This window comes from Melospiza melodia, chromosome 1 (genome assembly GCF_035770615.1).
Source record: "Melospiza melodia melodia isolate bMelMel2 chromosome 1, bMelMel2.pri, whole genome shotgun sequence".
Taxonomy (NCBI): Eukaryota; Metazoa; Chordata; class Aves; order Passeriformes; family Passerellidae; genus Melospiza; species Melospiza melodia.
The window spans coordinates 108,718,993-108,741,792 of NC_086194.1; the positions used below are offsets into that span (position 1 = coordinate 108,718,993).

The 22,800-nt window shown below is 39.6% G+C and overlaps 1 protein-coding gene across 4 annotated transcripts in view; it reads right to left on the reverse strand.

Annotated features, from left to right (window-relative positions):
- Positions 1-22,800, reverse strand: part of MOCOS (molybdenum cofactor sulfurase) — a 210,211-nt gene that overhangs the window by 118,461 nt on the left and 68,950 nt on the right. For 3 of the 4 annotated variants that reach the window (XM_063163847.1, XM_063163867.1, XM_063163877.1), the window contains one exon: positions 6,325-6,963. In XM_063163847.1, coding sequence (XP_063019917.1) covers positions 6,325-6,963 — 639 coding nt within the window. Of the gene's footprint in view, positions 1-6,324; positions 6,964-17,200; positions 17,275-22,800 lie in introns of those variants that run through there. The other variant, XM_063163856.1, reaches the window with a different exon arrangement.

Genomic DNA, 22,800 nt, shown 5'->3' on the forward strand with positions numbered 1-22,800 from the left:
TTAGATGAAGATCCTGTCGCTTCCGAAGTATCTAATCTGAAATCCATCACTGCAATTTGAAAGGGTGCTTGTTCAGAAAATTCTCCCATAAGTGGCCCTGGAAATTCTCCCATAAGTGGCTCTGGTTGGAGATCTCTAAACATTACAAAAATGCAGAAGCAGCATAGCAAAATGCTTAAACAAAACGTGGTTTTGACAGGGTGACACTTAGTCCACTTACCACATTAAAGTAATTATGGGCAGATGGCCAGAGTCCTCATGTGTGGAGCCAATGAGCATGTGCCAGACTACAAGGTGAGCTTGCACACAAAGACTGTGCTCTTCTCAGCACAGTCCAGGCCCTGGGTGATTTCTCAGCACTATGAAGAACTTTGGTGGAATAAGCCAGCACCCGTCAGTATATTCTTTCTTTCTAGGCTGACAGAAACGATCATGCTAAAGAGATTGCTTCAGGCAGATCAGCTTTATTTGCCAAAGGATTCTCAAGCTGCTGCATCCCCACCACCCAGCCTCAGGATTTTGTCTCAGCTCCAGCTCTTGGGACCCTAGTTTTCATCCCTAGCTTTCTGCCTCTATTTTCCATTCCTTGCTTCCTTCCCTTCTCCTCAGCACACACAAACCCAGAATGCAACTGAGGACCCAAACCATGTCAGTATACACTACATAAGCATGTACAGAGTTGTCCCAGAGATCTCTAGCCACAGCACCAAGAATTAAGAAACTTCATTTGGCTAAGTGCAATGCGTAATAGACTACAAAAGTGTAGGTGCTGTTTTGGGATTGTTAAATTATTCAAGTAGCAGAGGTGAGAGTCACTAAAACTTGTCAGGGACAAAGTCGTGTCACCTGGATTTCCAAAGTTTTGAAAGTGAATTTGGAAATGAACAACATACAACACCTAATGCTCTAGATATTTCACACTGCTAGACTCAGATGCAGATACCCAATTTGGAGATAACACAATAGCTCCTTTTCCCTTAGTCATAAATTCCAGCATGATCAGATTCTGAATAGCACTCCCAGATACAAAAGAAAAATAGGGCAGATGATGAATATTTTATCGCTGAATTCCTGCTATCCATAATCATATTATTTTATTATCTCATGCTATGCAGAAAAAAAAAGGGAAATGAGGCTAGATTTGTGAATGATAATAGTAATTTGTCAAGCTGTTTGATACAAGGATGAAAATACAATAAACATGATTTTAAAAGTTGAGATGGGAAGATTGGCTACTGACATGAAATGGAAAAATGTGGAAGTGATTCAAGGGTATTAAAGAAATGTAAAAGAGAGTGTGGTACATTAATTTATATAGCAGGAACAACAAAGTACAAGGAACACTAGCAAAAGCTGTATCTATTAAGAAAAATGGCAACCATTTTGACAGTCCTGGGATGGAAAGATGGATAAACTGTATCCCCTTACATGTTTCCACTTATGTTTCACCTTGACTTCGAAAAAGCTATTTTCTTAGTACACTGCTCTTGGATTATGTGTGAATGGGGAATACCTTCTGCTAGCGGCACTCAGACACATATATTCAAATCTCCTTTTCCAATGACATTTGCTAGAGTTCAAGTTTTCTTATGAATTACCACATGAAATGACATGTTTTAGCGTATTCAAGCCAAATACTAATCACACACTGTAAAAAAGCATTTTCAAAAAAGAAGAAAATTAAAAATAAAACCTTTTGGAATTACAAAGACACCTCTGAAGAGACAATGCAGATGGGAGAGGTGCACAAAATCAATCACAGAAGCACAGAGGCTGGAAAGGACCCTTGGGAATCTCAAATCAACCCCCGGCATAAAGCATGTCCAGTGGGAGCAGGTTGCTCAGGGCTTTTGCCAGTTGGGTTTGGATGCCTACAAGGACAGAGGTCCCTTACTGCGATATGGCAGGGATAAAACCTGACTAGAGCTGCTGTTCATGTGACAAATAATTACCCAAGTGTTTCAGCCACTAGCAAAGAAATGGAAATATGGCCCACAGATAAGGTAATCACATTAACTCTGGCTATGGTGACCTGGCATTTCATTTGAAGTGTAGTAGTTCTGTTCCTAACTGCTCTGCCTGTATTTCATTATTGGGAAAACAGAACAAAGCAAAACCCATAGCAGCTAAGAGAAAAAAAAAATAAAAAGGTGATATAGCTTGAATCACATTGATTGAGAATGTCAATGCAACACGTTGTTTTTACTCTTCAAGAAAGTTGTCCTCATTCCTGACCTACGTTTGAAAACATCAAGCTTCCCCAGGCAGAACTTTAAGTCTTCACAGTTATGGACTGCATCAGTAATGCCCTAAACATGAACTTCTAAATATTGGCTTTTCAAATAACAACCAAAGGATCAGATGATGCCAAGTATAAATATTGACCTATGAACAATGACTTAGACTGTCTGCATGACACTTTGGTGTTTAATGGGAGCTAGTATCCAGCTGTCAGTTTTGATTATTTTAGTTTTAATCCCTCATACCAAAGATTACACATTGTGTACCCAGAAGCAGAAGCCAATTTCCTTTGTTTCTAACTCTGTAGTAGAAGACGGGTAAAGCAGGCCTTTCTTCTGAACTCAGTAAAAAAGCCCTTGAAACAGTGGGAGCCACAGATACATGAAAGATTTATAATTAGTCAACTTTTGAAAACTCTTGTAAAAGATACAGAAATAGAGTACCCCTCCAGGTTCCCACACACCTTTCCCTTCCTAATTAGAGAAAGTATAAAAGCACAACTGAGATCTAAAACAGATTTCAGATGTTTTCATCTGCTATGCAGTCTCAGGAGTCATGTATCAATTACCTCTAGAAAAGCTGCTTGGAAACTAGAGCCTGCCCAGGTGAAATTAAAGGGAGTTTTATCCTTGGCTCGCAGATGATGCAGGAGCACCCTGGGATCCCATGATTTCTACGCCCTGTTATCCTGAATTTCAGTGAGAGTTGTGCTTCAAAGCCTTTATGGTTTGAAAAGTCAGAAACAGAGGTCTGAATGGCAATGTTTCCCTGTTCTTTTTATTTCTATATTAAAAGATTAACTGGACATTCACTGTACCAACATCCAATTCAGAAATAATGCATGGTCTCATCTAGCAAGAGCCAGGTGAATGCAGCCAGCCTCTGCATTTACCAGTCCAGAACCAGAGCCCCCCAGCAGCATTCACCAGAAGAGGTGCAATACATGAAGCATCATTTTGCACACAGTGAAAGGTCAGATATTCACATCATGGGAGATGCAGGGCATCGTGCTTCTGAATACACATCCATAAACAACTGAAAGGAATGAAGGGCTTTTTTTACCACTTCCTCTATTCACCTCTAGCCTTTCCCAAGGGCTATGATTTTATATGTATCTATTTATCAATATATATATATCATATTTGTTACAATACTGTGGGATAAAGCCCTGGCAGGAAGAGTGAGGCAAGAGAGCTGGTTAAGATTCAAGGGTCATCTATTCCAAGCTTAGGAATGATGCATTTTAATAAAGAGGAAGTCAGGCAAAAATGCCAGGAGGCCTGCATGGATAACAAGGAGCCTCTGAACAAACAAAAACACAGAAAGGAAGGCTGCAGGGGGTGGAAGCAAAAACAGGTAACCTGGGAGGAATACAGAGGGGTTGTCTGAGCCGCTAGACATCAGGCTAGGAAAGGTAGAGCCCTGAGAGAATTAAATTTTGACAGGGACATCAAAGGAAACAAGAAAAACTGTACATTAGTAGTAAAAGGAAGAATGTGGGCTCTCACCAGAAGGGATCAGGACACCTGGTTACCCAGGATATGGACAAGGCTTTTATTCAATGACTTTTTTGCCTCTGTCTTGACTGGCAAGTACTCCAGCCACACTGCCCAAGTTACAGAATGAAAAGGCAAGAACTGGAGAAATGAGGAAAACTGTAGGAAAATAACAGATTTGAGACCATCCAAGGAATCTGAAGGTGACCAAGTTCATGGCATCTGATGAGATGCATCTGTGGGTCCTGAAGGAACTGGTGGATGAAGTGGCTAAGCCACTCTTCATTGTATTTGAGAAGTCATGGCGGCCAGGTGAAGTTCCCAGTGACTGGAACCCCCACCTTTAAAAACGGAGGAAAGGAATACTTGGGGAGCTACATGTTGGTTAGTCTCACCTTGGTGTCCAGCCAGAACATGGAGCAATCACACTGGCAATTATGCTAAGGCCCAAGTTAAATAAGAGGGTGATTTCTGCCAGCCAACATGGTTTCACCAAGGGCAAACCATGTCCAACATTTTTAGGTGGCCTATTATGATGGTGCTACAGCTTTGGTGGATAAGGGACAAGCAAGTGACCTCATCTACCTGGACTTGTGGAAAGCACTTGACACTGTCTTGCATGACACTCTTGCTCCTAAACTGAACAGGCATGGGTTTGACAGATGGAGCCCCCAGTGGATGAGTGAATGGGTTGGCTGGATGATGACATGTAAAAAGCTGCCACCAATAGCTCGATGTCCAAGTGGAAATCAGTGATAGGAGTTGTTCCTCAGGGGTTGATATGGGGACTGGCACTGTTCCCCATCTTTGTCAGCGACGTAGGCAGTGGAACCGAGTGCAGCCTCAGCAAGTCTGCCAATGACACCAAGCTGTGTGGTGCAGCTGACACACTGGAGGGAAGGGATGCCACAGGGCCCTTGGCAGGCTTGAGAGGTGGACATGCGTGAATATCATAAATCTCAACAATGTCATGTAAAAGGTCCTGCACATGGTTCAGGGCAGTCCCAAACACAAATACAGGCTGGGTGGAGAATGAACTGGTATCAGCCTTGGGGAGAAGGACTTGGATGTGTTGATTGATGAGAAGTTCAACATGAACCAGCAATGAGTGTGCTGGCAGCCCAGAAAGACAGCCATGTCCTGGGATTCATCCAGAGCAGTGTGGCCAGCAGGTTGAGAAGGGGATACTGCCCCTCTGCTCTGCTCTCATGAGACCCCCCCCCAGAATGCTGCATCCAACTCTGAGGCATGCAACATGGAAAGGAAATGGATCTGTTTGAGTGAGTCCAGAAGAGGGTCATGAAAATGCTCAGAGGACTGGAGTACCTCTCTTACAAAGACCGGCTGAGAGAGCTGGGGCTGTTCAGCATGGAAAAGAGAAGGTTCAGGGAAGACCTTACAGCAGTCTCCCTTACCTGAAGGAGGCCTACAAGAGAACTGGAGAGAGACTTTTTACAAGGGTGTATACTGACAGGACAAAGGGAAATTCAAATGGAAAGGGGGAAGGTTTAGATCAGATATGAGGAAGAATTTTTTTACTGTAAGAGTAGTGAGGCAGTGGAAAAGGTTGCCCAGAGAAGTTCCTCAATGCCTCATCCCTGCAAGTGTTCAAGGCCAGGCTGGAGGGGCCTCTGAGTAATCTGGTCTAGTGGAAGGTGTCTTGGCCCACAGCAGGGTGCATGGAACTAGACAATCTTTAAGGTCCTTTCCAACACAAACTGTTCTATGATCCTGTGATGAAATGCTGATCTCTAGCATTTCCTTTGTGCAGATGTGAGACAGGTAGAAAGACCCTTAACTGCAAGTTGTTGCTGACACGAAGGAGAGGGGCAGAGAGACCAAGCATCACTAAGAGTGGCACTTCAGTGTGTTCAGGAACTGGTGAAGCTTACCTTACTTCAGCGTGTTCAGGAACTTAAGGTGAAGCTTGCCTTATTGCCCTGCATTTTCTTATGTGTGAATGTTTGACCTCCTTTAGGTGTTCTCTATTTTCTGTAGGAGAGCTTCGGAGCTATTTCAGAACCTCAGCCAAGGAATAAGAGCACTGCAAGCGTTCATTGTAGGTAATGTATTTTACAGAATTTTTTATTCTGATAAAGCTTGTCTTGAAGGTAAAGCACTGCACATTTCCAGTGAAATACATAGAACTAACTTTGCAATTTCACTGAGGGTAGTTACGCTGTGTGATAAACCTTGCTCTGGCTGCTTTGGGTGAGGAGTTTCAAAAACAATCAAGTTTCTACTGAGGTACCTTAAATTCAAATTAAAAAATGCATGGATTGACCTTTATGTCACTGAATGAAGCCTAAAATGTCACAGAATGAAGCCTTATATTTTTAGCAGTTTTGGCAAACTAGATCAGGAAAGGAAGGTAGATATTTCAGATGATGTTCTTTAGCTAAGAAAAAAGAATAATAAGACAAACCGTGTCAGATGTGAGATACCTATCCAACTGCATAAAAAGAACATGCATCATAGCCCAGTGCATATGCCAAGCCTGAGACATTTGTCTAATGCAAATGATACTGCAAATAATATCAGTAAAAAATCAAAAGCAAAAAATTTGTTTTGTTAAACAAAGTCTTACCTTTCTGCTATGGATTTCCTGGGGAAATAAAAATCCTGTCCTGCGAGATAGGCAGCTGCAGTTCCACCTCCGAAATAGATTTTCCTCAAGAGGGGAGCAATCCTGTTGTTTACCAATAATGCTCCTAAACCAGTTGGGAATCCAAAGATTTTATAGAATGAGATGGGGATAAAGTCAGCTTGGTGAACTCCCAGGTCTAATGGAGAAGTGCTCACGTACGAGGCTGCATCTAGTAGAACAAACCACTTCCCTGGTAGTTTGATGGGGCAGAGTCTTCCAGATTTTATGTCCTGTATCCATGAAAGGGGATATTTGGTACCAGAGAAATTGCTCTGAGCTGGGTAAGAGAATAGATGAGGTGTTGTGCAGTTTTGTTCTTCAGCTGGTAACCTGCTTTCTGCTACCAAAATTTCCTTTGGTTTTATTGGAACAGACAAGACATTCATTGAAGCAGTTATGCCCCTCATACCAACTACAGATGTGTGGCTGTCAGTTAGGTAACAAAATCGACTGCTGGGCTGCTTTGTGCCTTCAGGTATCCAAGGGAATGATTCTGCTATCAGTTTAAGTGCAGCTGTGCATCCAGATGTGAAAATGATGGTGTAATCCTCAGCAGTAGTGTGAAAGTGTTGCAATATTCTGAAAAATAAAAAGAAAAATATCTATTTATTTTGTGATTTTTGTCTTTTATTGCTATGTGATATATTTTGGCATTCCTCACCCTAAGTTCTACTCAGACATTAGATATGAATAGAAGTAGACAAGTTTTGCCAAACTGTACAATAAACTTCAACAAGGATACCTGAATCATTCTGCCCACAAGAGACTCTTTTTAGTGCTGAAGTGAACGTGGCTGTGTTCTTAAGAAGCCAATTTGCCTGGCTCCAAATAGAATGGCCAGTCTGGTCCCTCAGTGGGATCACAATCAAGCCTGCATATAATTAAAATTACACTGTCCTTCAGAGAGACCAGTTTTATTTGCAAACTGTGAGGGTTTCCAGTTTACAAAATATTTACAAACAAAATATGTTTCAGTTAAAATAATCTACTTAAGTAGTGGACATCCAAATTAAGGGTCACAGTATTCAACAGGGAAACCTTAGCAAACAGCTTTGCTCCTTGCTTGTGTTGTTAACAATAGAAACAGAAGGTAGCAAGAAGCAACCACAGATTTCCATGGGCCTTATGCACATAAAGCTGTAATCTCTGTACTCCACAAAGGTAGTGCAAAGCAGAAGAAATCTGATGTTTTCCAATGAGCCAGTCTATGAAAAGCAAACTGGCCTCTGGAGGCATGTCTGGGCTACACATTCTTTGATGTCTTGACAGCACCTTGCTGGCCCTAAACCACCTTTTGTGAACACCATCTAACACAGATGTGGCACCCATGCTAGGTTGTGCATCTACTACAGCTTTGCAGTGAGCAAGATGAATCATTACAGAGATTGAGGAACAGCTTCAATTCAGTCACCTTTCTCACCTTTTTCACTTGATGCACTTTCTCTGAATTAACTTTATAAAACTCCTACTAAAATAAACAGAAAATGTAACAAATATCTGAGAGACATCCGCTTTAGTGAATAAAGCAGAGCAAAGAAAATTGAACCAGAGCATACATGTTACTGCTCAGAAATGCTTTCCAAGCAGCTGGCATTTGATCTATTGAATTCCAAGATAAAGACCAGCATTTACAATCTATGAACTCTGGTTTCCAATGGGTATCATTAAAAGTTTGCATGTTTTATACAACAGAATATTCCCTTGCTAGAAGACGCAGAAAATTAAGATTGAAGTGCATTTAAATATAAGTTGCACAAAAGATTATGTGACAAATTTGAGTTAAAAATCCTGATAGGACAGTGATGAAATTCCTTAAAATTTTATTCATCCACTCTGAAACACAAATGCTACAGGCAAAGGATTTTAGAACTGGGTGGTGGGTGCAGCAAATATTAAACACTGGAAAAGAAACAATTGCAATGGCTTTGATGATGTGCACTAAAAAACTACCCTAAAAAGGCCTAATGAAATGATATTATGAATACTTTTTCTCAGTTGAAAAAAACTCTTAAGGTACTGGGAAGTACAGGATGCAACAGATGGATTCATAGGCCCAAATGAGACTCAGCTTTCTTCAAACTTAAATTTTTGAGAACTGATGAAAATGGTAGGTATTTTATGTCTTCTAGAAATGAAGAAAAAACTGCAGCTGTTATGAAGAAGCAGGTCATGGATTTAGGCTTTAAACATTCCAAGAAACAATTTGAAAGAATTCATAAGAATCTTTCTGAAACAAACTTGCCAGGGGATAGTTGCTGCAAGCATTCACAGCTCTGGACATAAATTTTAAAGACCGTCTTCATAGAAACCAAATTTTCCCTTAGAGTTTAGAAGTCCCATAAGGGACAGGAACAATCACTGACTTTTTTGTATCAGGTATTGAGGTGATATATATCAGCCTGCCTCATTCATTGCTGTGACCTGAATCCCTCCCCTTTCCCCCTACACAGAGCCGTGCAGCCTTTCCCTCCACCTCCTGCTTTGCAGCATGTGTATGTCACATAGGACACCTGAAACCCTTAACCCAGGCGGCTCCAGGGCTAACGCTCAGAACCATGCCCTGAACTTCAGCCCTGATATCATTCTGCCTTTATTCTTCTTTCCTTCCATTTACCTAGATACAGAAAATGTGGAAAGCAGAAAAGGAAAGAGTCCTAATTTCATCTTCAGGGACAGAGAAGGAAAGCATTATACCTCTGTTTTTAGGGGAAAGGAATGGTGGGAAGTGGATTAGAAAGGAAGTTGGGTCTTTGTGGTTGTGGGCATAATTTTCTATGTATTATATGATGTGGCTTATTTTTGTATGCTCTACAGTCATCTAGGATAGATTTTTGGAATATATCATCACACTGATATAAACAAAACTGCAAAAAGGTAGTGCACTTCCAAGAAAAATCAACAACAACAAAGTATCCAACTTGGTCTATTTTTACCTCTGTGAGCTGTAGGACAAGTTGTGTATTCACATGCATGTGTACATACAGAATACATTTTGAGCTAAAAAACTTGATTACAGGAGCAAATTCTTAATATGCAACATCTTGTCATAAGAGTCAGCTAAAAAGAGCAACAACAAAAAGCAAGCTGAAGGCTATTATCAAGTCTGCTCCTCTTTTACTCTCGAAATGTCTCTGTTCCCCTCCCCACTTAACCTCTTTGTGCCACACAGGCTCAATGCAGGGTGAGACACAGCGGGTAAAAAGTGAAATCTTGCATAATAATGGCACCTGGAATTCTCCACTGGAATTGTACTGGCTTACCACAGAACTTAATTTGACCAAAAGACTATAAATGAGTATAGCTGGAATGCAACAATGGTGGAATGGGATTTAATAACGGGATGCTGTCATCCAACCATGAAAATCAGAGCCAGTGAGTACTTTTATTAAACATTTTAAGAATTCTACAAAACAATAAATACTATTTTGGATTGTTTAGGCTCACAAATAGTGACAGCTCTATGTTTAATTCATAAATGAGTGAGACAAAGCTCATTGGTATTTTAACTATATTTAGATTTAGTTCATTCAAATTCAGAAATAACAGAACAGTTCTGAAATAAAATCTCTGACACAACACTGTTGCATTATCTATTCAGTTCAGTACTAAAAATTGACTTTCACACGAAAAAATTCAAGCTTTATGGTTAATTTTCAGAAGTTTCCAAATAAATTAGAGGCTTTTTTTTTAAAGCTATTTCAGTTCCTAGAGTTAGAAAACAACGAACTTACATTTCTAATTTACTTAGATAGGAAATAGATTCTTTGGTGACTCAAATTAGCTACCTATTGAATTTTGAGTCTCCAAATGCCTTATAAAATTGCTGTGACTCCAGTACTTGCAAAAGAGGTGGAATTTTTCAGGTCAGACTTACATTTTGATTGAACTATTTCTAACCTTGAAAAGAAAAATAAATAAATAAAGCAATAGCAATGAGTTCAGGGATTTTTTTCCTCCAGAATGACTTCTGACATGCAGACCAGAAAAGCTGCAAGAACCTCAGAATAAGGTTTATAAAATGAATACCACAAACTCTTGAACTAGAGCAGCACTGCCATGATAAAATCAGAGTACTCTGGGATAGAAAACTGCAATATGTCTCAATGACTTCTGCAGCCCACAGTCCTACATCCTCTGTTTTGACATGGATATTGGGAAGCACTGGCTATTACACACAAAATTCCTAATGCTGTCTGTCTTTGTGCAAGACTTTCCCCATTACAGTGAAATGCAGTGCACCTTTATTACACTCCAGGAAGATTTATAGCCATATATAAGGTCGCCGTTGGCAGCAGGACTAAAGACTCGCAGTGGTAAACTGATAACTTGATCTACTACAGCTGACAGCTGCAAAGAGCAGTAGCATTTTACAGTATTACAAATTCCCACTTTTCAAAGGACTCTTTGGAGGAAATGACTAAGAGGGTAATTGTTTCATGAAACCTATGGATACCACTGTGCCATCACTTGTGAGATGGCAGAAAGGCTGAGGAACCAGTCCCTTGCTGTCTTACTGGCAAGGTGAGGGAGGAAGCTGCAAGCTCCTGTTCTCCTTGTTTTCTCAATGTTCCCAGGAGCACAGATTGTGGCACAGATCATGCAACCTGTCCAGAGAGAAGGCACAGAAAATGCCCTCAACTTGACCACACTTCGCTGTGTATGTTTGTATTCTGAGACCTCTCTGTTTGCTGGTGTATAATCATTTGTAAAAGTTGCCAGGAGAGTTTTGTATCGTTACAACAACAGCTGAGCCAAAATGCCTTTCCTCTTCAAAGCAAACACTGGCAAAGAAAGTCAATTTTCAACACAACCAAGCCTGCTGTCTCATTTTATATGCTCCATACACACAAAATTAGTAATGAGTTCTATACTTAAAGATTTCTATAATCAAGTCATATATTTAGATGGAATAGCCACATCATCTAACTCATCTAATCCAAAAGCCCAAACTAATAGTTTAATTAGAACTATCACTCCACAGCGCCACTGGCAGCTCTGCAGAAGGTAAAGGACACTATTTGTTCAGCTACCTTAGGGACAGAGTGACACCCAAAGTTAGATGAAAGAGATGCTCTCCAAAGCTGCTGCCTGGCTGCCCTTCCCTCATGCAAGAAGCCCCACGTTCCTCCTTGCCATCAGCTCTTTGTAGCTTCCAGCAGATCAGTAGCAAACAAACTTATTCCCATACTACACCATTTCCATTACAGACTCCCAAAATTCAGCTCATTGACATGGCTTTTCTTCCATGCTGCTAGGCTTAAAATAGTTCTAAAAAAAGTTATACATCAATTTCTCTCTATACAAATCTACCTTTCGAAAACAGCTGTAAAAAGCTGAAAAGCAACTTATATTGTTAGGTTTTCTTCTCTCCATACTTTAATTCCAATTGATACAAACATTTCTATCTCTAGTTAGAAATTTCAAAATACAGTCAATGAATTTGTGGTTTATATCTTTTATATTTGTATTCACAATTTTATTTAGATAGTATGAGTTTTCATAAATATGAGTACAATGCTTCTCTAGTCAGTAGCTGATCTATATAAAAAACCCTTATAAAAATTTACATATGACAATTTTAACAGGAGATTCAGAGTCAAAGACAGAAGCATAGTTACCTATTCAAGTTTAGGTAGCCCTTCATAAAGGAAATTTTCCAGCTGCACATTTACATCTAATTTTTTTTTATTTTAGTATTTTTTCAGTGTCATGCTATCCAGACTCACAAATCCAGTTTGGACTTTTATTGAGAGATGCTTACCTTGGACCTTAGAAATACCATCATATTGTTTTCTGCTTTATGGAAACTCTGAAAAGATGTAACATGCTATTGTTCAATAAATAGGTTTTGTAAGAATGAAATTTAAAAATTACTTCAGAGTCATAAAATACTCTTTTTTTGTTTAATTTTGTTTAAATGTACCTTTTTTTAATTTAAATTCTGTAACTGGCATTTTAAGCCTTTCTGCACAGAAGTGCAAGTCGAAGTGGAGAGTGGCTGAATCTACATTTCTGAGTAAGAATGTTTTAACATTCCCCATTTATTAAACAAGAGTCAGATGCAGCTAACAAAGCAGTCAATGGAATAGCTCCCACCAACTTTTGTGAGAGCTCCTAAGGTCCTGTAAACTGCTGTGCCTGTTACAGACACTCTGAGGCTTAACCCCTGCTTTCAGGCTTAACTTCACATGCAGCTGTATGTATTTTCCTCTCTACATATACAGAGAAAAAAGGAAAAGAAAGTGTGGCTGTCTTCATTCAAGCCATCACAGAAGGATACCACAGAAAATATTCCAGTTTATGAATTAAGAAGACAGGGTTTGCAGGTAGGAAATATTTTTTATCTTATTTCATAAAGACAAGGTCTAAATCCAGTATGTCACAGCACCAAGTTATATTCTTAATGTCAATTCTGAATTCAAATAAAAGCAAACTAAAATCCATAAATTCTTTAAAGAATCATATATATTCAAGTAAGGAAAAAATTACCTAGCCTGTCTCCCTTCAGAAAAACATAACTTAATGGAAAAAATAAAACCCTTTTAAAGGTTCAGGTTTGGGGTTTTTTTGTTTGGTTTGTTCCTTTATTTATTTTTCTTACATCAGTGTTTTCATCAGAAATCTATACCATATAATCTGCAACCTGGGTAGCTAATCCAGTGGAGATCCACCAAATTGAAGGATCTCCCTATGGATTAATACCAGCATGAGAAAGAGCAGTGGGATAAATAATCTTTTACAGTTCTCTCTCAGAGTTTCCTCAGTCAGTCCCCATTTCTGTTTCAGTTTTCTTTCTCATACTGACAGTGTACAAATTTAGATTTTTCAGAGTACATGCTAACTGTGAAATAGTTGCACATTGCCTTGTTTATCCTCAGTAGTTACATACACATAAACTTCTTTTCTGACCATTTTACTTGAAAGGCACTCATTCTGAACCCAGCTTCTTCTCATTACTGCTTGCAGAAGAGTGTTTAGGATCCTACCCATTGACATGACTGTTGTTTATTTGCTTGTTGGAGACAAAAAAAAAATTATTAGATGGAATGCACCTCATAAGTTTCACTTGGCATAGGCAGGTGATGGAAAAATCCCCCCTTCTATTGGAAAGCATTACTTTCTGTAGGCATTCACACTCAGCCATCTGAAATGAAGCATTATAATCCCTTACACTTATTCCCCTGTCCAGTTCACTGGAGACACACAGGAAATACCCGTTTGCTTACAAAGGGTCATAGCCAACAAATCCCCTCTCCAGCTGCACCAAGCTGGCAGCTCAGCAGAACGCCTGGAGTTTCCCCTCACATAACAGTTTTAGGAGAGCAGGGGATCTTTTTTGTGGCCACAAAACATCTTCCTGCAGGAAAAGATGCTTTGATGAACAAAGCCTATGAGAAGCACACACCCTGACTGAGAGGTGTTGACCCTCATTACTCATTTCAAAGTGCACATCCAGAAGGTGTTCAGTGTCACACCTGACACCCTGGCAGAGCAAACTACAAATAAGGGTGGTATTATGGCTCTGCATGTAATCAAAAGAGCAAAACAGTCAGAAGGACTCATGAAACTCACAAAATCCGATGCTGCAAGCGCCCTGTTGGTAGAGTTTGTTCTTACACACAACTGTATCTCCTCTCACTGACAGAAATCTCTAACGCCTGTAACTTTCTCAATGTGGCAGAAACCCCATGGTAACTGTTTTCTTTGAAATTAACTGCTATTTTTCTGTGTAGAGAGGGAAGATCAATAGCTACATGATTTTAAAACCACTTTGTGGATATTTTTTCTGAGAAAGATCAGCCAGATCTGTTTACTTCAGTACTTGAACAAGTGCCAAAGATTTGTAAAAACACCCATGAAAACCTAGTATTTTCATTAATTACAACACAAATGACTGAAAATTTAACCATAGGTTCTTTCAAGGAAAATTCACCACCTGGTATTCAAGTAACTAGGAAAGAAATGTAAAAAATAACCGGTATTTTAGGCAACCATTTAAGGAGGACTAGCCATAAACACCAAACAGGTCATGAAAATACATTTCAAACTGTATTTGCACAAACTAATTTCCCAATTGAAAAAATAAAAATTAAAATGAATCAGTTTTGAAATCATTCACGTCCTAGAATTCAAGCTATTTCTGCAGGAAATCTTAGGAGTCACTAGGAGGAAGCTAAAAACAAACACAAGAAGGTTTTGTGCATGGACTAGCATTTCACCTCAGCTGGTGGTCTAGGCAACTCCACCATGAGATGTTTTCAATACAGTATTTTCTTCATAGGTTACACCAAACACCCATAAAAAAATTACTGTATTTTCCTCTTACCTAGCACAGAGCATAAGTTTGATATTTAGGCATCCCTTGAACAGAAACAAACACAACAAGATTTGCTTCAATGGTGAACATTCAAGACAGCACAATACCAGCCAGAGGTGCATTTCTACCATGAATATGTGCAATATCCTATTGACAGGCTACAGGAACAAATTAAAGGTGTGCATATGGAAATTTACATCACCGAAAGACATCTACACTGTGGATACCAGAGCAAATCCCTCTTTAAAGCCACCCAAAGACCACAGGCTCTGCATCAAGAAGCTCATCTGACCTAAGCTAGAGATCTGCCTTAGTCTCACCCTGGGCATTACCAAACCCTTCCACTGCATGCCAAAGGCACCAAAATGCCTTGTGCACCATACACAGTTATGCTCACCCAGCTTAACCTCAGCATCTTTGGAGTGCAAACATCCCTCTTGCCAATCTTACTTAGTAAGCTCTGATCTCTGACCTTTCCACATGTTCTGAGCTCCTGCTGGGACACTCAGTGTTGCAGTGCTGAATTAATGCTGCTACTGCCAGCAAGCATCACTGTCACAAGGCCTGCCTACCTGCCACAGAGATATTTGCTGGTAACTGGTCAGAAGTTACTGCACATTTTCTTTTCTGATTCTTGGAAACTGGAGCATAACACTTGGCTACTTTCAGCAGCATAACAAATAAAAATTTGTAAAGGTTTTTTCAGAAAAAAACCCAGCCCACTCAGGTGTTCTGATGGTTCCACACTCTCAGGTTTTCACAGTGGCTAACCTTTTAAGTAACGTCAGATAAGAAATTAAATATTCTTCACTGTGCTAAAAAAACTTTATAAGCTAGCCTTTTTTCCCCCTTAAATAACATACAATTGCTTTCAGTCTTTTTTAAACATTATTCTTTGTTTAACTTTCATTTAGTGGAATTTGTTTCCAGATCAGATTTGGCCTTTAAACTGTATACATCTGTGATCTCTTCAGATATGGTTTGTTCTTTCTTCTGTAGTAGTTTTGTAGCCATTTTAAAGACTGCAGCAATTTTTTTCCTGAAACAGTGTGTCACATAACCCAGACACTCTGACACTGGCCAATCTCTTTTTCCTGTAAGTGCCAGAGAATGGACATGTGACAATGAGTCCATGACCAGTTTACAAAATGGATTCGCTGTCAAGTAAGCTTGACTTGCACGTTTCCTGATATTTTAGACTGTAAGCCATGAGTAACGAAGCACAGCTGCAAAAGTATAACCCAGCAGCTCTCACACTCTCCAGCAACAGTTTGGCTTATTCTGTGGCGTGTGAGTCAAGCACAGGCTTATGTTCACTGAGTCTGCCATTACTTATTTAGCCTTTTTGGGCTGATGTTGCCTGGGACTAAGGTAGGTTTGAAATGCAGGAGAGCAGGTGTGTAGACAAGCCTGTGCCTCTCCCACATACCACAGTTTCTCCACACCTGCTCCAAGCAAGTCCATCCCTGAGCCTTCCTGAGTGCCAGGGATCTAAGCACAACAGTTGTGACAAGGTGTGTGGGTCCCCAGCACTCCCACATGGCTAACAACCTTCTTCCACCATCTTCCATCAGAAGGTTGAGGAGTCAATCACTCTGATTTGTGGTTATCAGAAAATGGATACACTTGAGTCTGTAGCTTGTGAAGAATACAGCTGCTGACCTTCCTGGTAGGATGAACCACTTGGAAGACACCTTCCCAATGCTGACATCTATTTGATGGTTTCTACTCCAATTCCTCCTCTGAAACCAGGCCTTGATCCTAATCTTGAAACATATAAACTACAAATAAAGTATGATCATATCAGAGATCACACATGCATTGCCAATTCTTTAACATTAATATGTTTCTCTGGAGTAATTGCAAAACACAACATGAAAGGAAACAAAGACAAAACGCTTTCATGTTAAAATGAGTCAACTACATAAAATGTACCCATAGTGGTGATGAAGTACTCTGATTCCAAAATTCCAGAAGCTCAGAAACTGACTGTTTCCAGCATAAACCCTTGGAACCACCTCTACAATATATTGTCACAGTGTGATTGATGGTCTAACTACAAAAAATCATCAGACCCCCTGCCAGAGCTTTCTTGCTCAAAAGGAAAAAAGAATTATGAAGAAAGGATAAATTTTTGCATTTCATAAAAGTGAGTTCACATTTACTTGAAAAATGTGGCCCAGAACTTTGGAGGTACTCAGGTGCTTAAGAGGGAATTACATGATTTTGTGAATCTGGGTCTCAGTTACTATGGTGACAGCATTTGGTAAGTGCTTACAAATATATAGATCTTATTTCATCAAGGGTAGTTTTTCAAGTACTGTGCTTTTGTCTGGAAATTACTTTACATGAATATGTTACTCTGAAATCACCTCAGTCTGCTTTCAAAATACATAGGACTTACATATATCTATTCATGTATTTCAACAGTATTTTACTTTATGTGGCATAGTATCCCAGCAAATTTGGACTTATCCTCCATAGCAGTTTGTACTTCACCTTGTTGTGGGTGAAAAGCCACAAGTGAAGCCTGGAAGAAGGCTGGCCACCATTTATTTGCCATTTGTTCTTCATGTGATATGATGTCCCACTTCAGCAGCATTGCTCTGATTCTGCTTCCTAGGAAGAGCATTGAGGCATTTTACACAAAGCTGCAGACACTTCCTCAAGGGCAGTGACAATAATATGAAGAGAACAGGCAGTAAGTCTCGGCACATGAACTCCTGAAACCTGCAAGGTGCATACTTTGGTAAAACACTGGACTATCTGATTGCTTGTGAGTTAGAAACAGCACAGTGTCACAAATTCTTAGTGAAACCATCTTGGTGACTCTAATTACAGAAATATTCAAGAGTGAAAGGCTTTTCTGCTTGTTTGATGCATGCTGCTCCCACATTCTTGTGTTGGCTCAGACAGCCCCAAGATTTCCCAGAAACTATGAATGGAGGTTTCCTCATATGGGAAACATCATTTCTGCCTGTCAAGGCTCTCTTCATTCACCTTAAATTCTCACAATTGAGCTTCCAGTGCTCCTGGCAGTTGACAGAGAAACTGTTTGACACATGATGGATGCAACAAGGCATAAACGGCTGTTGAGGGATAGCCTTAAAACAAAGTTGGTGGCAATCTAAAACAGCAGGGAAAAAGGAACAATAAAAGCATTTTAAGGAGGTCACAACTGACATTTTTAGAATCATAAAATAAAAGCAGTTAACAGGAAACTTAAAACCCATAGGATTGCAAAACATCCATATAAAAGCCATTGCTTTATTAATTGAAGACAAAATATGAATAAAAACTCAGGAGTCAGATCCTGCATATGTGAGAGAGAGCTAAGAGAAGTATTTTGTGACTTGCTGCAATCCTTCCCATCTTTTCTGAGGATCATTCTGTTCAAACCAAAACGAACGTGACAATTATAACCTGAAACTAATGTTGTTTGAAGTGTCCCATTAGCTAATCCTGATATAAATTTAAGACACTACTGATTGGAAAATTCACACCAGAAGATGCATATGAAATAACCCTTCCTTTTTGAATACCTTAAGACACAAAAGGTGACTAAAAACATGTACTAACAGCCACAATTTTATATAATCCTTTGACACTTCAATCTCATATTGTAGAGCTTCTAGGCAGAAAATTTGAGTCAGAAAATGTAGTGGCTGCCCTGAATTTCTCTTTTTGTCACTATCTAGCCTCTAGGAGGTAGAAACCTGACTCAGGAGGCCAGGAAATCCAGATGTGAAATGGTTGATTCATATATGAAAATACACACCTATGTTGACTATATTCTGGGAAACATTCTGAAAGGAAATTCATCACTGAATTACAATCTAAATTGTAATTTAGAGCAAATTACAAGAAGAAGTAATACTTAGGAATGTATTTATGGCATTCCAAGTGTGCCACCCTGCATGCCACCCTGCATAGCAAAGCCACAAAAAAACCCCCAAAAAACCCACAAAACACCAAAACCCAAAAATAACCCAAACAAACAAACAAATAAAAAATTAGTTAGGGAAAAATTCTCAAAATGAGCAGAGGACTATGCACATGTGTAGGATATTACACAAGATGGCACACCATGCTGAGCTGAAACAAAATACTCAGCATCTTGTGGGAAAAGAGCCACAGATCACACCTGCAAAATAGTGATTATGTTGACTTTTCAAGTCAAGTTTCTTTTTGTTTCTTTCATAACAAAAGTAGAAAGAAACCAAAAGCTCAGTATGGAAAAACCTCAGCATGTTTAACTTCTTTTAAGTGCTATTTTAAATGGAATGATTAACAGTTTAAAACTTTTGCAAAATTTTCTCTTTCCTATTCCAGATATCAATGACCTGAAAAAAAAAACCCAAAATAATGTGTTGCAACTGACAACTGAAATCTGCACTTGAGTTGACATCTTATGCTGAGCTAGAAAAGCAGGAATACCCATTCTTCTTGAATACATGTAGATACACTGAAATTGCCTCATTCAAACTTGGATAATTTCACAGTACTGTCCATGTTCATGCACTGACAAAAGATTTGTTCCTCACTACATTATTTCCTAGTTTTGCCGTTCAGGGAAGGGGTTAATTAGTCTCATTTTCATTGGTAAATATGTGGTCATTTTAGCAGAACTAATGGTTGTGACAGCACTGATGCAATTCCTGTCAATGTATGCATGTGTAGGGCCAGGTGTGTTGTTACATGTTAACAGCTGCATAAAAGGAAGCCCTCTACCCTTGATTATATTTCAAGGTAAACTATGGTCTAGAATTTATTGCTACTGGGATCCAAAAGTTCTGAAAGTGTATTCAAGCTAAAACAAAAGCCTGGGTACATTCATGTATTATCTTATAAAGTGATGAAACCCTTTTGGGAAAAATGTAATTAAGTGAATAAATCTTTCACTAGACATAGATTTAACCTATAACCCTTTTGCATTAGGGAATATAGGCATTCTATAAATTCACCAAAATTGGAAAGCTTTATTAATGGCTGGAAAAAATACACTCCACAACAAACAGAAATTGCAACAGCCTCTGTGTTACCCTGCACCACCACATTACCGTAAATTAGTTATTGTGAAAGTGATCTCTTCTCAAATACAAACCAGAGGGGATGGGAGCAGTAAGATCTGATCAGGGTTTTAGAGATCTACTAAAGCTGTTCTCCACAACCCTCAGATCAAATTCCAGCAGGATCAAGTAACATTTCATGTTTGAAGCAGGAGAACAAAATTAAAAGTTGTTTAATAAGTTTACTCAGTTAAAATCTACTCTCTTTCTGGTCTGTACTTTTAAACTCTACCTATCATAATTTCAATACCATTTTGGCAGATTTGACACACCTTTGATGCTTTGATATTAGCTTTGGTAACATCTAATATCACGAGGAGCAGAATGAAAAGTGAATATATTTGATGAATATTTATTCAAAGTTCTAAGGACACTCATGGTGTGTATGTCTCTGCCCTTTGTACATGGCTTTCTGCAAACATTCCAGCAAATGCACAGCAAGCATAAATGATTACAAAATGTTCTAGGAAGGTAAATACTCAACTTGTAATTGTACATTAGAACTCTGATTCTAAGAGCTATGTTCTAAAGGCCAAAGGCAGAAGCTTACACACAGGCTGTATCTCATTAAAAGGTTCAAATTTTGAATTAAAAGACCTCAAAATTAATTTCTAGCAAGCAAGAAGCTTGTCAGCAAATTATGTCATGAATAACAAACCATGCTGAAGAACAGTCTTATTTTTATGGACAATTTCCAGAGTAAATGATAAGAAATTCCCAACACAGAATAAATAATTATATTTTTTGCCCAGCTCATGGTCACCAGCTCACTAGGAATTTGTCCAGAAATAGTATCAAAAGGCAACCTTTTTTCAGAAGCCATACTTAAAGACAATTAAATCCCAGAAGGATGTGTGAAAGTCCATTGTACTGCAGTAGGTATTTTTAGCTATCACACTTCAGATTTCATTAAGTGTTTGTTCAATGTGACAGAGCACCAGGAGGTAAGTGCTCTGGTGTATCATTTCACACTTTTTAATCATCGTCTAGACCATCTGGCTGCAACTCAAAACTGCATGTCCCTAAAACAAAGGTAGATGCATGAATTGTCAAGAGACGCCATCAAAGTAAAGTTACCTACGAGTATTAGCAGAAGAAGTCAGAAACAGAAGTGGTCTGCTATAAAAAGCAGAAGGGCTCATTCCAAATGTACTTTGCTTGTGATTCAAAGACAATTAAATGTGAAGGGTACAAGATACTTTATGTGTTGGTGCTCATTCGCATTAAAGTTTATTGGGCTCTTTTTCATTATGCATAATTTTTCAACAAAGAAAAGGGCAAGAATTCCATAGATATTTTCAAACTTAGAGTTTGATTGTTTTGAAACGCTGACATTTCTCTATGTACCAATATTTTCATAGCTATATAAAATAAAGGTATAGTTACAGCCTCTTGCACAAAAGCTTCAAGAAAGCAAATTTGATCAAATTATTAGGCAAGACCTTGCTCTGTTGAGATTGGGCAGCTATCAATCAGGCTTTTATTCAAGAGGAGCAGATGTTGATTGCTATGCCAGTGGTCATTACGGTATGTTTGGCACTGCATGTTTTGCTACATATTTAGACAGGCTGAGTTGATGGGCTGGGGACAATGGCATGAGGTTCAGCAAAGTGAAGCGCCAGGTCCTGCACTTCAGTCTCAAAAACCCTGTGCAGTGTTACAGGCTGGGGACAGAGTGGCTGGAAAACTGCCCAGCTGAAAAGAACTTGGGGGTGCTGGTCGACAGCAGCTGAACATGAGCCAGCATGTGCCCAGCTGGCCAAGCAGGCCAATGGCATCTGGCCTGTACCAAAATCAGTGTGGCCAGCAAGACAAGGGCAGTGATTGTCCCCCTGTACACAGCACTGCTGAGGCTGCATCTCAAGTCCCGTGGCCAGTTCTGGGCCAAAGACATTGAGGTGCTGGAACATGCCCAGAGAAGGGTAAGGGAGCTGGTGAAGGGTCTAGAGAGTGAATCACATGAAGAGTAGCTGAGGGAGCTGGGGTTGTTTAGCCTGGAGAGAAGGAAGCTCAGGGGTGACCTTACAGCTCTCTACAACCACCAGATAGGAGATTGTAGCCAGGTCAGTCTCTTCTCCCAGGCAACCAGTGACAGGACAAAAGGAAATGGCCTCAGGCTGTGACACGGGAGGTTCTTGTAAGACATCAGGTATAATTTATTCACTGAAAGATGCTTAAGCATTGCAACAGGCTACCCAGGGAAGTGGTGGAGTCACCATCCCTGGAAGTGTTCAAGAAATGACTGGACATACAACTTAGTGCTATGGTTTAGTTGACAAGGTGCTTTTCAGTCAAAGATTGGACCTGATGATCTTAGAAGTCTCTTCCACCCTTAATGCTTTTGTGATTCTCTAAGTCTGTATGGCTCAGAGTAGATTTGGCCACTTTACTTCTGGTCCTCAACTCTTGCTACTCATTAGAGAGCTGCTATCAAGCTCACCAGCAAAATGTTAGAGCTGGGCAAAGGCACTCAGTGATTCATTCACCTGTCTTACCATTTTGTGTATACCACTGTCCCTATAGAAATATCCATTCTGGTTGGGCTCCTACAGTTAGAGGCAGGAAGCTAAGAGCCCTTGCTCTGTGCTCCCAAAATGTCCTATTCTAAAAGATCCTAGTTGTGTTTTTGTTCACCTTGTCTTTCCCACTAGACAAAATCAATAGTTAACTTTACAACAAAACAGCAGAAACTATGAAGAGTGGGATACATTTGGTGGACAGTCCTGCTCCAGGGTGTTGCACTTCCCAGGGAGCTTCTGAGGTTAAAAATGTGTTTCTGCGCACTGTCATGAACTGTGCAATTTCTGTACTCTACTGAGACCTCCCTCCCAACCATTTACTCCTGCTGAAACAACCACCACCACTTCTAGTGTACTCACTGCACATTTTGGCTAGAGGTCTGGTTGTATCAATGTCACATTGCTAGTAGCAACCCAGAAATAAGATCATTACAGAAGAATATGAAAGATAGAAAGCTCTGTTGATATTTATTGACTCTTGAGTTACTGCTTCATGTAGGGGTGCAGTGCC